The 15,436-nt window shown below is 44.4% G+C and overlaps 1 protein-coding gene across 1 annotated transcript in view; it reads left to right on the top strand.

The window, feature by feature from the left end:
- Window positions 1-15,436, top strand: part of LOC123760316 (filamin-type immunoglobulin domains fbug) — a 129,600-nt gene that overhangs the window by 93,757 nt on the left and 20,407 nt on the right. The window contains 8 exon segments of the mRNA XM_045745894.2: window positions 9,776-9,928; window positions 10,284-10,505; window positions 10,687-10,832; window positions 12,792-12,960; window positions 13,164-13,385; window positions 13,533-13,629; window positions 14,331-14,427; window positions 15,050-15,179. Coding sequence (XP_045601850.2) covers window positions 9,776-9,928; window positions 10,284-10,505; window positions 10,687-10,832; window positions 12,792-12,960; window positions 13,164-13,385; window positions 13,533-13,629; window positions 14,331-14,427; window positions 15,050-15,179 — 1,236 coding nt within the window.

The raw sequence follows: 15,436 nt of genomic DNA, 5'->3' as shown, positions 1-15,436 counted from the left end.
ACTAATACACTTAATGCCAGCCATGGAATGTTCAAGATAGACCGAATTCTCCTGACAAATAACAGCAAAATAATGAACAAATACAATGACAGTAGAAAGCTGGACACTGGGGAGACATTGTACATCAAGCAAATAAAGCCAAATCCAAATTACACTGCCATTAGAGGACACGACGAAACGTACAATATACTGCCTCAGTTGTTGTTATAGATTCAGCTACTCGGAACCAGTTCCAAGTAGCACGGGCTATGGTGAGCCCGTAGTGGACTTAGCTGGCATAGGAGCGGGGCTGTAACTTGTGTGACTGCCTCGGTAATCATGGAAACATATTTTCCATGATTTTTCCATAAGTATGCTGCATTGGGCCTATTAGCCCTGAAGTGAGGTGCTTCCCCTTCACTTCATCCCTAGCTATATATCTGTGAGCACAAAACTTGTATGTATTACGGGCTCACCATAGCCCGTGCTACATGGACACTTCGTTCTGAGTAGCTAAATATAAACCAACAACAATAAACCTTGTATGTAACCTTTACGGGCTCGCCATAGCCCGTGCTACTTGGAACTTTTCGTTTTAAGTAGCTAAAGAACAACAATTTTAACATTTTACGGGCTATTCATGCCCGTGCCACCTCTTGGGTAGCTTAATCTTCTTCAAACACCAATCACTTGTACTCATACGAACTCTGCCTTTCCATAGTGTTAACCAGGGGTATCTTGAGGTTATCTTGAGATGATTGCGGGGCTTCTTTTTAGTGTCCCCGCGGCCCGGTCCTCGACCAGGCCTCCACCCCCAGGAAGCAGCCCGTGACAGCTGACTAACACCCAGGTACCTATTTTACTGCTAGGTAACAGGGGCATAGGGTGAAAGAAACTCTGCCCATTGTCTCGCCGGCGCCCGGGATCGACCCCAGGACCACAGGATCACAAGTCCAGCGTGCTGTCATCTCGGCCGACCGGCTCCCTTAAAACGATGTCAGAAGTGGGATACCGAAACACATCTCTTAGTGTCGTGTCAAATATTATAAAATGAACTTTGCAGAATTAATTGTTTAACTTCTCAAGTTAAGAAAAATGAAGATTTGCATTAGAATCATTTTTTTAATACTGATACTGTGCACTGTGTTAGAATTAGAATCATTGATGTTGCCCTTTGTCATGTTCAATAATATATGCATACAAGAAAGATTGCTACCAAAATATACTTGCATTGTTGTAGTATTTCATTCATTCTTATGAATTAATTCATACTAAGGAATGAATGAATTTGGGTGGTAGTAAATAGGGAACTGGCTGACATAATTCAAAAACCTTACAGTTTCCTATATCCCTATGTTTTTATGTATAAGATTGTAGTCTCGATGAAATTGTTTTAGTTAATTCTTCAGTCATGTTCCTTGGTGATGGCATTCCTGTGTTATTACGAAACCCTGATGCATCTTTATCTCAATTTACATTTTTTCAAATCTTGGTGCTTTTTCACACTAAATTGTTTACGAATTGTTTTCGTAGTTTACCCAATTGAGATATTTACAAATGGAGCAACACTGTGCTCGCCCCCACGTACACTGTGCTGTAAACTTCGTAAACCAGGAGTGTAATTGTGAGCTGGTGATTCACGGCTGTACTATACAAATAGCGGTTTACATTGTGTCGTCCTCGTCTGTACAACGGTAGGTTAAGTGGGTTGCTTGGGTTCGTACGTTTATGGTTAGATTGTGGCAGATCGAGAGACCGAGGCTGGGCCTTCAGCAACACTGGTGGGGGTGTAGTGTGGTGGAGGAGCACGACCACTGGTGGGGGTGTGGTGGGTGGGGGAGCACGACCACTGGTGGGGGTGTGGTGTAGTGGAGGAGCACGACCACTGGTGGGGGCGTGCCCAAGCAAGTCCTGGAGCCCCACCATCAGCATTCTTCCACCGTGGCAAGTCAACTTAGGGCGATGACGGTAGATCCTGCAGGGTCCTTCCCAGTGTTGACCAACACCTTATGCAATCTTCAAATAATTAAGATTTTTACATATATTAATTATAGTTTATCAAAAAAGGTTTGGGCGGTGGCTGGCTGTTTGGGGGAAGGGGGGGGGGGTTAACGCAAGTCTGGTGGAACCCCCCGAGGTAACCCCCACTGGTGTCTGCGGTGGGTGAAGAGGGGGAGGGAGGTGCTCTTCCCGACTACCTGTAGGAGATTCCTGTGACAGGTGTACTTCTAAACCCTTGGTTACTGGTCACACTGATGCTCTTCATCCACCCTGCTGTCACCCCACGACAGTCCTGGCCAACCTGCTGGTGCCAGTGAGAACATTCCTGGAATGGAGCATCCTGCTGGATGGGTAACGGTCCGGGTCTGGCTGTATCCGGCTCGCCAGTGACCCTCCCTGACCCCCTGTATTTGCTAATGACACTCTTTCTACACGTGGAAACTCCCACGCTGATTAAGTCATTCATTAGCGTGAGAGAAGAGTTTCTTTTTTCATTGTGAGTGTGTTAGTGTGAGGGGGAGGAGGGGAGGATCCTTGCGTGTGTTAGCGGGAGGGCTCTTGAAGGTCAGCACTGGCCTCGGCTGGTCCTTAACTTTTTTGCTGATATTTATCTACGGCGCTCACTAATGTCACCTTGTGCCCGCTGTGGGTAACGCCCGGACCGTTAGGCTAGACCTGTCGCTAGTTGATGATCGATGTTTTATTGGCCTCCACCAGCTGCTGCTGCGGCCCAGCCTCCTCGCCCTGGTCATGCTCTCCACCCATGCTCGCTGCCCACACCACTCCCTAGAAGGCCAGGCGATGGTCTTGCATGGCAATCTGCGCTCTGCCTCAGTCTTCTAGCCTCTCTCTCTCTGTACCTTCCCCGCTTCCATCTCCCATCCCGGTCGGTCGGAGGGAGCCGGTCGGCCGAGCGGACAGCACGCTGGACATGTGATCCTGTGGTCCCGGGTTCGATCCCAGGCGCCGGCGAGAAACAATGGGCAGAGTTTCTTTCACCCTATGCCCCTGTTACCTAGCAGTAAAATAGGTACCTGGGAGTTAGTCAGCTGTCACGGGCTGCTTCCTGGGGGTGGAGGCCTGGTCGAGGACCGGGCCGCGGGGACACTAAAGCCACGAAATCATCTCAAGATAACCTCAAGATGACCCCCCCCCCCCACTATTCGTCCCTCTCCCATCTCCGCGCCCTTCCATTTGTCCCCCACCGCCCTCCCTCCCTCCTTCCCCCAGCCTGCCACAGACCTGCATGTCCTGGCTGTTGCAGCAAGAGAGGTGCGGGGAAGACTGAGGCATGTGTGCACCTCAAACAGGATCTTAGTCGGGTCTGCTCTGTGGCTCTCACTGACCTCGGGTCAAGGTACTGCACTCTGGTGCGCGCACACATCCTCTCAGCTATCTTACGGCTCCTAGAATACACGTGAGGGATGCTCAAGATTGGTGTTCAAAACACCGGAAGTGCTTTTATTTACACACACGCACGCACCGGTAGCAAATGTGGTGTGATGGGTTTGCTTGGTGACTGGATGACTGGTGCGTATGTTAGCTGGGGCGATGGAGGACGCGCTGTGTAATGGGTGAAATAAAGCAGGAGACTTGTGTGTGCCGTGTGTGTGTGGGGGATGGTCCGGCGTGGTGTGGGAGACCTCTGGGAGCGACCAGGGGACAGGACCGGGGTGGGAGGGTAGAGGTGAGTCACCCCACCACCTAGTGTAGTGTGGGAGCAGCCAGGTGACAGGTGGGTGGGGGGGGCGAGTGACCCCCACACCATTGTACCAGGGGGTCACGTGCCTCTGGGGGGGGGGAGGGGAGTGCTGCCAGCCTCGCGTCTCGTATAAGAAGTTGCTCAGAGGTCAGGTCGTGTGCATGTTCACCTCAATGTTCCCTTTACACGTGTACAGATCACTAATTTCAAGTAACTGCGGTTTTGTTTTTCTTAAATTTGCATGATGTGTGCAACAAAGATCAATAATCGCTTATATTTTGTTTAAATATAATTAATTTATTATTAAAAAGGTGTTAATTCAAGATGCAATATATATATATATTTTATGATTTTTGTATCGGAAGTATCGAAGGCAGAATATTAATGAGGAATATTTTGTGCGCTCGAATGCACTCGCCTCTCGGTTATTTCAGGGCAAGCATTAGCTCCTGCGCCTTTCAGAGGCTGGTTGCCTGTTGCAATAGTTTCTTACATTAGTGTTCATTATCATAACTAATGTATAAATTATGGATGGAGCTAGTAGCCTCTACCACCTCTCGTGCATGACACTTGCTCTCTACTCCTACACTGTAGAAGTGCTGGGTAACCTGGGTATCCGGTGTCCCCAATGCCCTCTCCTGCTGCCCCTACCTGAAGGAACCCTCTCTCACACTCCTGAAGTCCACTCTCCTTCTGAACCTCCCATCCTGCTCTTTCAGTTCGACTATGCAGTTAGGCACTGCATAGTATCAACAAGGTTGGTATCGGAGCTATTCTCAATCGACTTGACAATGATCCAGGACGGACCGAAACGTCGTCGTCCCTTCACTTTCTAGTGTGTGGTCTGGCCAACATACTTCAGCCACGTTATTGTGACTCATCGCATGTAGACTTCAGAGTTAAGCACTAGATCTCACAACCCCTAATAGGATATAATAAGCTGAGGTGATATGATCACAACATAAAAGATACTAAGGAGAATATACAGGGTGGACAAAGACAGCCTCAATAAAAGAGGAATCACATCAATGTTAGAAAGCATCAATAGTCTTGAGGAAATGCCTTGGAATTTACAGATAACCGCTCTGACTTGTGTCAGATGATAAGCAACCTGTTAACCTACCCTGCCACAGGCATGTCGGCTAACTGTTGAAGTCAAAATTGCCTGAGCTGGATTCCTGTGATTATTTTGAGTGTTAAGGTATAATATTGTGTGGGGCATTTGGAACGGGAAATTATGACCAGGTTGCAGTTTTTTTGGAACAGTCTTGAGTATGCATTGTAGACTAGGCCTATGACCATTTTATTGTGTTCTGTAATAGTCTGAGTTCTTGCCTTAGAAGCCTAACAAATAACATTTTATTCAGTTACATAACCAGTTTATAATTCAGTAAATGGATGCTAAGAACCACCTCGTGCAAACACGGGAGGAAGAGCTGGAACAAAAGAAACAACTTTATTAAGAGGAAGATGGCTAACGTGTGAGAACAATTCTATAACTCGAGAGTCACGGAGGTACAGCCCGAGGAATAGTGTCAGGTGGTGGGAGGGGTGTAGAAGCAGAGAGGAAACTGGCTGGAATTGCCACATGGAGCGGGGACATGTGAACAATTATTGGAAAACAAGTTAGAGAAGCTATTGGAGATGTGAGCAAAAACTAGCTAGTTTAAAAGTTGAGTAAAGGAAAGCCTGAACGAAAAAGGCAGGTGCTAACAGTGCCCATTATCAGAATATATACCTAAAGTCTGAGACTATGCTTAAGGAAACGCCTGTTTAGTGTACGAGCAATAAGGAAGTGGAACGGACTAAAGAAGAAATAGCAAGAGGCTGCTACCTCCACACTCAGTTTTAAAATCAAATATAAAAATAAAGTAGTCGGGAGTTACTACCACATCTTAGACATCTAGACAGGAAGAAATGCGGGTTCCAAGAGGTGACGTTCGGTCGTGCGTACTGTTAGGTAAATACCCTCCAGAACACCAGCCATATGTTTTGTCCATGAAAGTGGTTTTGTGCAATGTTTCTGCCATTGTGATATTGTCCACATTGTATGAGCAACTTTCCATTTTGGGGTCACATGGTAGTGAGGCGTGGCAACGACCCCTGATCTCCGTGACGTTACCAAGGCAAGTGTGAGGCTCGTGACACACCAAAGACAAGGGTGTGGTGAGGGAGTGGCCAGGCTGGGGGAAGATTGTGAGGTGAGGAGATTGGAGGTGCAGCGCCGCCGTGCAGGTGGTGGTGGGGAGGATTGGCTGGGCCTGGTGAGGTGGTGGTGTGTCGTCGGGGGGGGGGGGGGGGGGACAAGTATCCTTACTAGGTCATGCTGCCCCACCACCATGACTCACTGCCCTGACCTCACTCTTCATTATCTCTCTCTCACAATAGAAATTGGCTTATGTAATTTGGGAGATGGTTGAAATGAGAACCTTTAGTGACCCACATCACGTGTGTGTAACTCGCTCAGGGAGTTACGTCAGCAGCGCACCTGCTTCTCAGTATTCTGGGCGTGTATCCTGCAACAAAACATAACCGTCTTCATGTACATAATATTCTCTGGCACCACCCACCACACCCCTGCCCCCCTACACCACCGACCACACCCCTGCCCCCCTACACTATCCATGGCATACGTGCCTCACCATATTGGGGTAGAGACGTGCATGGTACCATAGGAGCACCATACTGTGCAACACTTTCCTGTTGTGGGCTGCCAGCGTGCTTAACATGGCCTAGGTCCTAGGAGATTAGTTCAACCCCTGCCACTTACTGATGGCCAGGGCTACTAGATGGAGCCGCCGCCTGCTAGCCTCTCGCCCTTTCCTCCACTTGGTGTGCTAAGTTGGTCTCTTCTTCTTACATGCTCTCCCCTTCAACCCCCGTCCCACATGCTCTCCCTCTATCCTCCCACCCCACATGCTCTCCCTCTATCCTCCTACATACCGTCCTTGCTCCCTCCCATGTGCCTTACCTTCCCCCTCCCACGTGATCTCCCATACATTACATTCATTCTTTTTTATGGAGCAGGTCCTCGCGTCAGCCAGTTGTTTACTCAAAGTTCAGGGACCCAGAGTAGAAGTGAGGTCGTTCATGGGTCTCAACCACCACAAAGCTGAATGAGACAGGAAGCTATATCCGCCCATGTTTGGCTGTGCATTTGTCAACTTAAGTTTTTTATGACTAGCCGGTGGGAACGTTGTTGAATTTACACGCCGTCAATAATATTAAAGCACTGAGTTTTGAATTCATTAAGACTACATTTAAGCCAAAATAGTTGATCCTCAAAGTTCTATCAACTAATTTCTTTTGTAGCTACAGTACGAGTGTGGCCATGGAAATTGGTCCATTTGCAGAGGATATAAACTGCTTCACTCCAATATGGTTTATTCCCACCATCTTTATATTGTATATTATTTAATAAAGAAAAAAAAAAAGAGTACAACATTTGGGGTTTACGGCTCATGCTATGTGATATGAAAAATTGGTTTACTGAGAATTATATAAACTATATAATGTATTCACCCCCCCCCCCTCCTTGTAAATTGATGTAAATACGACCTTAATATTGTATATTATTTAATAAAAAATCCCCTCCCCCCCAGCAGGCTGGCCTTCTGGTAGACGACAACGTGAGAAGAGTATCTACCTCTTTCATAAAACAAACCAAACCATTCCCGCCAAACACACACCGAAACTACGACGTTGGTACAACGTTCGAACAAGTTTTAACACCTCCTAACCAGTTATAACAACCAATATAGCAAGTTGTAACAACGTTCTAATACGTTATAAACACGTTAAGCCAAGATGTAACAACTTTATTACAAGTTGTAACAAGCGGAAAATAGAGAGTTTCGGTTTGTTTCCAGGGTTGCTACACGGTTGGCGTCACGACATATTACACACCTGCTTGCAGCATATTGGTCAACTCGGATAAATGGGCTGCACATAGAGAGCAGAGAATCCGAACGGTATTGTTCAGGGTGAAACCGTTAAATACAATCGTCAGGGTGAAACCGTTAAATACAATCGTCAGGGTGAAACCGTTAAATACAATCGTCAGGGTGAAACCGTTAAATACAATCGTCAGGGTGAAACCGTTAAATACAATCGTCAGGGTGAAACCGTTAAATACAATCGTCAGGGTGAAACCGTTAAATACAATCGTCAGGGTGAAACCGTTAAATACAATCGTCAGGGTGAAACCGTTAAATACAATCGAAAAACACCAGCAAGCATAAGTGTGAATTCTCTACCCACAGAAATCACAATAGCGTGATGCATCAAATGCATGCATAAAATAAATTCGGTAGAATTTCTGGCTGCAATTGTTATACCATGTCGTAGCGCAGTCGATTAAGGCAGCGTCTGGGATGCTCTCGGACGTAGGTTCGAATCCTCGTCACGGCCCTTGTGGATCTGTTCATGTGAATTCTCCTTACTAGGCTACGGGGGTCTGGGGGGGAGCGAGAGGTTATCATGCAACAAATATATAAACCAAAATACAATAATAGTGTGTTCTTACGACTATAACTACTTGTATGTCGACATTATCATGGTGTTATATAGTCTCTGGGGCCTGACAGCTGAGTGGACAGCGCTCGGGACTCGTAGTCCTGAGGTTCCGGGTTCGATCCTTGGTGGAAGGGGAAACAAATGGGCACAGTTTCTTTCACTCTGATACCCCTGTCACCTAGCAGTAAATAGGTACCTGAAAGTTAGACAGCTGCTACGGGCTGGTTCCTGGGGGGTGGGTAACAAAAAGGAGACCTGGTCGAGGACCGGGCCGCGGGGACGCTAATCCCCGAAATCATCCCAAGATAATCTCAATAAGAGAAGATAGTCTCACAAAATGATATCTATTATTAACTACAATGACATAGTAATCTGCTTTTTGCATCCTCTGAACTTTCATGCTTTTCCCCCCAAACTTGAGTGAAACAATTACACTTGCCATGTAATGGTGGGAACCGTCGACGGAGAAATTTCGTGACGGAATGCACCTGTAAATGCCAATATTCTCGCTGGAAATTGTAAGCTAACTATACAACAGCAGAAGCCGGACTAAATAAGTCTGCTTGTATGCCAGGAAACGTGTCCTAATTATACTTCCTTAACAACAATATTTGCTTAATGTTAAAGTTTGATCTTTTGTGTGATATCTTGTAATATTTTTTAACAATTGTGCAGCCTACATTGGCATTAATACGACTCTGAGTTTAGCAGTATGTGGAACGTCAGCACTCATTTAGGGGGTTACATGTTTAGTTAGTACTTTTTTTATTATTATTTTCTACCACAGACGTGGCTACACATTTACAATGCTAACTAGCATATATACATTTTCTTCTGTCCTCCATGGACAGGGTGAAAGATTTGTCAAACATACAGTTCAGAGATTTTTGAACCACAGAAGATCATCGTAGTGCTTTTAAAATGTTAGGCTAAAATTGTTTCATTTACACAAATTTGATTATACTCAAAATCCTGTTACCTTTCAATCGATCGCGATATAAATATTGTATCTGTAACTATTACAAAGATACCATAAAGTTAGGTATTAACTAAAGTTACTAAGGTTTTTAGCCAACTGTTGAGTTTTGAGTTGATGTGCCATATTCCCGCGGGTATAAGCAGATGGCAGCACCACGCCTGGTGTGATAGCAGGATGGTCCCCCGTTCACGCCCTCGTGATGGAGACGAGTCTGGGAGTGTAATTTATATTTTAAATAGTTTATTACGGACACTATACCGCTCCTGTGGGCGGGGGCGGAGAGGTTGGAATGTGGTAGCCGCCGCCTTGTATGGGGGCCAACAAGCCTATCTATAATTCTCATGATCTTTTAACGGGTTAAGGAACGTGTAAGGTGCAGATTTGTGGCTCATCGATTTGTTACTTCAAGTTATTTATTGTCTCCTGTCTTCTATAATGTGTCGCTTTATGTTGGTAAACATTGCGACTACTGTCACTACTACTGCTACTGTTATTTCTCAACTACCACTGTTATCATCACTAGGCAAACTACTGCTAGTATTATTACTATTATTATTTTTGTTGTTAGGAAGAGAGTGGTATAATTGTAAGTGTTGCAGGGTCGCCGTGGAGCGTGGAGGTGATGGAGGGCGGCGGGGCGCGCGTGGCGGTGCTCGGGGACACCATCAAACACTTCCCTGCTGGACAACTCTCAGCCTTTGACATCTCGGCTGCCAACGTCTCCAAGGAGGACATTCAGGTCCACATAGTCAGTAAGTCTTCCACTTAATATCTGTTGAAGACAAGCGATTTCGGTCATAAAAGTATTTGTGTGTACGTCTGATAACATACTACTTGTGAAGGAGGAAATGTATATGTTTACCTCTCAGAATGTTTGGTAATATGTTTATTTGTGATGTGTGTCTATGTATATATTAACACGTTGTACTGAATGGGGTGAGAATAGCTTGAGCTACTTCATCCCTTTGTGTGTATTTTACCTCAATAAACTTATTTCAATTTCACAAGCGATTTACAAATGAAAATGTTACTAGTGTACTAGTTGTAAATTTATCAATAATGTTTAGTATTTTGTTAATTTGTTGTTCGTTATTCCCCCGTGAGCAGGCCCGGCCAAGCGTCCGGTATCTTACCAGCTGACGGAGAGCGGCGAGAATGTGTATCGCGTAGCGTTCGTGACAACGGAAGTGGGGTCGTATGTGGTAGACGTGGCTGTGGCCGGGCAGAAGGTGCAGGGTTCGCCCTTCATCGCTAAGGCATACGACGCGGGACTCATCCGGGTGTCCGACGTGCCCAACGGCGTGGTGGGGCAACCCTGCCAGTTCAGAGGTCAGCTCCTCCTTACTGGCTTCCGCCTTCACTGACATTTCGTAACTTGACGTAGATATTCAATAATGTTTTGTATATAATATTTTATTTTAGCGGAATGAAAATTGTATTCTGTACCGGAACTTGGAATTAAAAATTTGAGCTATAGCCTAGCGGTAAAAGAGTTAATGTTGCCATACAGTGGACGCGTCGCAGGCGGGCGAGGGTCAGCTGGAGATCAGCATCAATGACGGCGAGGTGCCCAACCATGTTCAGGTGCTGGGCGGCGGCCGCTGCCTGGTCTCCTTCACCCCCGACACTGCCAAGATCCACACCATTGACATCAAGGTTCGCCCGCTTCTTTCTCTTGTCATAATTTCAAAAATATTCATGATAGGTAGATTCCCTTATTTTTGATATCTTCGTCTAACTAGTACTAACTTTTGCGACATGTGGTCACTCCCTGATACTAATCCTTTGTAGTGATCACGGCCCATCTGTATTGTTCTTCCACCCTCCAAGCACAGTTACTTGCTACCGTCTGTATTCTCATACATTCATCACACCGACATCAGACTTGACAGTTAATTGTAAATGTCTCCCATATGCAACTGCGCTTGCTAAACTTCAACAGTAGGCAGACAGAGTTGTTATAGATCGGTTCCAATAAGTGTAAGGTAATGAAAATTGGAAAGTGAGATTAGAGATCATAAAATCATATGATCAATTACATCATAAGTAAGGCAATTGCAAGAATCTGAGAAATTTGGGACTGGATATAGTTCCAACAGTCGCACCAGAGCCACATATAAACATGGTAACATGGGCAGCATATGGGAAGCTGCCAATCATTAAAACTACTACATTTTAAAAATGTAAATAAGGATACTTTTAATACAGTCTATACAGCCTGTGTGAGGCCGATACCGGAATACATACTAGTGAATCACAAAACTAAACTCAGTAATGTGGAAGTGTTTGCAACAAGATTAGTGTCAGAGTTAAGACGACTTGGCTACTGTGGTGGGTTACGAGAACTAAATATCACAACCCTAGAAGAAAGAACAGAGGAGATATGATCATTACACACAATAAATTAAGGGAATAGATAAGCCTCTCTTTAATTAAGGGAAAGTATTGGAAGAGGATGTAAGTTGAAGCTGTATAGGTGGACGACAAGTGGAATACACTGAAGGAAAAAAAGATAGTGGTGGAAGTCACCGCCTTCCATAACTTTGTCAGGTACGACAAAGCATTCAAACGCCAGGAAAGGTAATACAAAACACACTTGGTACAAGGCGAGATGGCTGGGCATGAAGAACTAGACCTCACTTTCTCTTGGTTACTGTTGGATAAAGACTGTCAGGTAAGCACACCAGAGGACAATAATATACAAAGAACTCCAACTAAACTTCATAGACCAGAGGCACCGGTCAATCCATTTATCGACACACTAACTTATAAGAGGATCTGCATACTTATGTTTCGTCGAACAAGTCCATCAGACTTTGTTACCAATGTTGTTCGACTTGAGCTAAGAGTTTATACTAAGTTTATATATACTTTTTTTTTTAGATATATACAAGAGTTGTTACATTCTTGTACAGCCACTAGTACGCGTAGCGTTTCGGGCAGGTAAATAAAAACTTACATAAACCCATCTTTGATAAAGTACAGTTACGCTAGTAACTGCAGCCAAACCAACAATAATTACAACTCTGGATGTAGGAGAGTGTAATACACTTCATTCCCCTCCCCCTCGGAAGTTAAAAGACTACTGTGTCTATAAACACCACGCAAGGACAAGCCTAAGACGGTGTTTGGCTCTAGATGAACTCTTGTCAGCCTTTAGTGCAACAACTGAACGTTAGCAGCAGCTCCAGCTCTTGTGGAGCCTGTTGGAGAAGACGAGCTCCTCACAGCACAGAAGCCACCGTGGGTGTGACTGCAGAGATTATGAACACTATGATATTTGACTTAAGTACGATGAGGGTATGAATGACAGGTACTATATTATATATAAACTATATTAAACCACGGTCACAACTCGTCACGATATACAGGCTGAGTCACGCAAGTCCGAGTCATATTGTGACTCTTGCAAGTCCCAATATTTGTAGTTAATAAAACTTTAAAAAATCTAAGCTTTGTAAGTGTTTCATGTGGACACACTGTTACCTAAACTCTTGTTCAATAAACATGACACGAGAACAAACATGTCCAATGTAACATAGTAACTGTAACTAGGATGGGACTGGGATAATAATAATAAAGGACATAACATAAGTGTAAATATGTTTGTAACAGTTCAACGGGGAGACAGTTCGCGGGTGTCCGTTTGAGTGTCGTGTGGCCGACACCTCGCGGGTCAGTCTCACGCTGCGACACCTCGAGCTCATCCCCGTCGGCCAGCCTGCAGCCTTCAACATCTCTGTGGACGGCGGCGGCTCCGCCGAGCTCACCGTCACTGTCAAGAGTAAGTACATACTCTTGATGGCTCTCTTTAGTAACTTCTAAATCTCACGTTAAAAAGTTTTACCTTGTTTTAATGTTATCAAGAATATTGGCAGCCTTCCCAACATAGAATAACATAGTCTCCCTGGCGTAGCGCCTTCTTTTGATAATTATTTACTTCCAACATATGTGTGTCAGTCTCTAATTCTCTCTTGTCCTGTGCAGCACCCAGCCATACCACGCTGCCAGTGCGTGTGTCTGGCAGCGTGCGAGCAGGGTTCATAGCAGAGTTCAAGCCAGTGGAGGTGGGTGCCCACACAATCATCGTTAACTACAACGAGTCCGCCGTCTCCGGCACCCCCTTCACCTGTAAAGTGTACGATGCCTCTAAGGTGGGCGTTTCCCACCTGCCTAGAGGTGCAATCGGCAAGAGCCTTCAGTTTGTAGGTGAGGACACGTCTAGGTTATTCCTGGTCTGGTAAAGATGCCATGAGTAAGCATATTCTAGCAATTTGCAACCATTTTATGCTTTTACATGTTTATATTGTTAAATAATATTGGTGTATTTTTCTTAATATACAATGTGGATTACAGTGGACGCATCAGAGGCTGGCGAGGGCAACTTGGAGATCAGTATCAGTGCAGCTGGCAGGAATATACCCACACAGGTTCACCCTCAGGGTTCAGCCAGGTAGGTTTCCCCACCTCTAACACTTCCACACCTGTTTGGTTAGTAGTGACTGTTTCATCTTTCCCGGAGCTCAAGATGAATTTTAAGCATTATGGCTGTTGGCGGTAACTGTTGAGCACTGATAAAGTGCACAATACAAAACTGTGGTTACTCTATTTATATTGTGACGGTCAACTAATGAACTACTAGGAAGATAGTCTTAATACTAGTGGATAGTTCATCTAGTGAATTGTGAACACCACAATTATCATGTATATCATATAGTGATATATATAATTATATAGCGATATTGAATTATCTATCCACTATCACAAAAAACTTTGCTCATTTAACTTCATCACCTCAGTTGGTGTGATGTTCTTATTTCATGTTTTTCGGGCTGGCTGGAAGACGTTTCCTAGATTACTGGAGGAAGCCAGAGAGGAAATTTAGTTAGTTACAAATATGCTTTTCAAATTATTTGTAGATTTGTTGCCTCATTTTCAGATATGCCTGTTTTCCACATCTTGACAATTTTACTTTTGCTTTTAATAGGATGCAAGCTACATGTCAAGAGATTTTTAAGTCGGTGTTGCCTAAAATACTTGTAACCAGCAGCGGGAACCTCACTCTGTCTAAAAATAATAAGTAATATCTATCCCAGTGCTAATGTTGAGGGACTTTGGAGTGGCCATGTTTAATTTTCTGTATCTTTATTCAAGGTTCGCGGTGTCTTTTGTGCCTCTGGAAGCCATTGACCATTCTATCAACATCTCCTTCAACAAAGAGCCAGTCCAAGGCTCTCCGTTTGTAGCCAAGGTTAGTGGCCTCGGGAAGTGCAGATATGTATGTCTTTGTGCAGGAATATGTATATAAATTATTATAAATATTATCTGTGATCATTTTGAAAATCAAAGGATATGTAGTTGTAAATCCCTAAAACACACGAGAAGCATGTTGATATATTTTCTTTAAGAGGACTTAGGGAACCTTAATTGTCTGCTAGTATTTTGGACATAGACGTGTCAAGCTAGGAATTCCGTCCACATATATTCAGTTTGAGGTTCGGTTACTCGTGCGAGAAAAGGAAGCCGTCGTCATCTCGGCATGTGTTGTGATGAATCTGATAATCACCCTTGTGATGAACCACCACAAGCTGGTGGTTCTAAGCTAATGTTTAATACTCTTTCGTGCAACCTGTTAATCCGGCAAAGTTTTTTTTTTCAATGTCAAATTCACACTACTTCCCTATAACGTGTGAAACTGTATATATATTACTACATTTTTTTAGTAAAATATAGTACATTGCTTGCTGAAGTTTATATAACTACGGGAATTCGAGCCTTTATGTTATGTTAGATGTAATTGAAGATATCATGCTGTAGCACCTTTGGCGAGCTCATTCATTAGCATTTACAATTTCCCTTTTTAAAATCTGCAGGTGCAGGCAGACCCCAACCGCATTGTAGTGAGTGGACAGTCGCTAGCAGCCACAGCTGTAGGGAAGACCTCGTTCTTTACCATCTCCAACGTCACCGGTTCTGTGGAGGATGTGGAAGTGTCTGTTGAGGGTAAGTAACTTCCTCTCGGCCCTCACTTGTGTGTGTGGATTGTTGACAGCATATTGTGCAGGATGGGATTACTTCATCATTCCACACGGAGCACCTCTGTAATGGATATTTTACTAAAACTGAAGTGAAAATTGCACCATCTGCTCACTCACATCACCTTATCTGAGCTGCATTAATTATCGGTTTCTATTTTTAAATTTAAAATATATAAAATATGACCTGTTGCAGATGTATTGAGCTTCATATAGTGTGGACTC

The sequence above is a fragment of the Procambarus clarkii genome, chromosome 39, assembly GCF_040958095.1.
Source record: "Procambarus clarkii isolate CNS0578487 chromosome 39, FALCON_Pclarkii_2.0, whole genome shotgun sequence".
Classification (NCBI taxonomy): Eukaryota; Metazoa; Arthropoda; class Malacostraca; order Decapoda; family Cambaridae; genus Procambarus; species Procambarus clarkii.
Note: the sequence above shows the minus strand (reverse complement) of the source record. Positions and strands in the feature narration are given on the sequence as shown.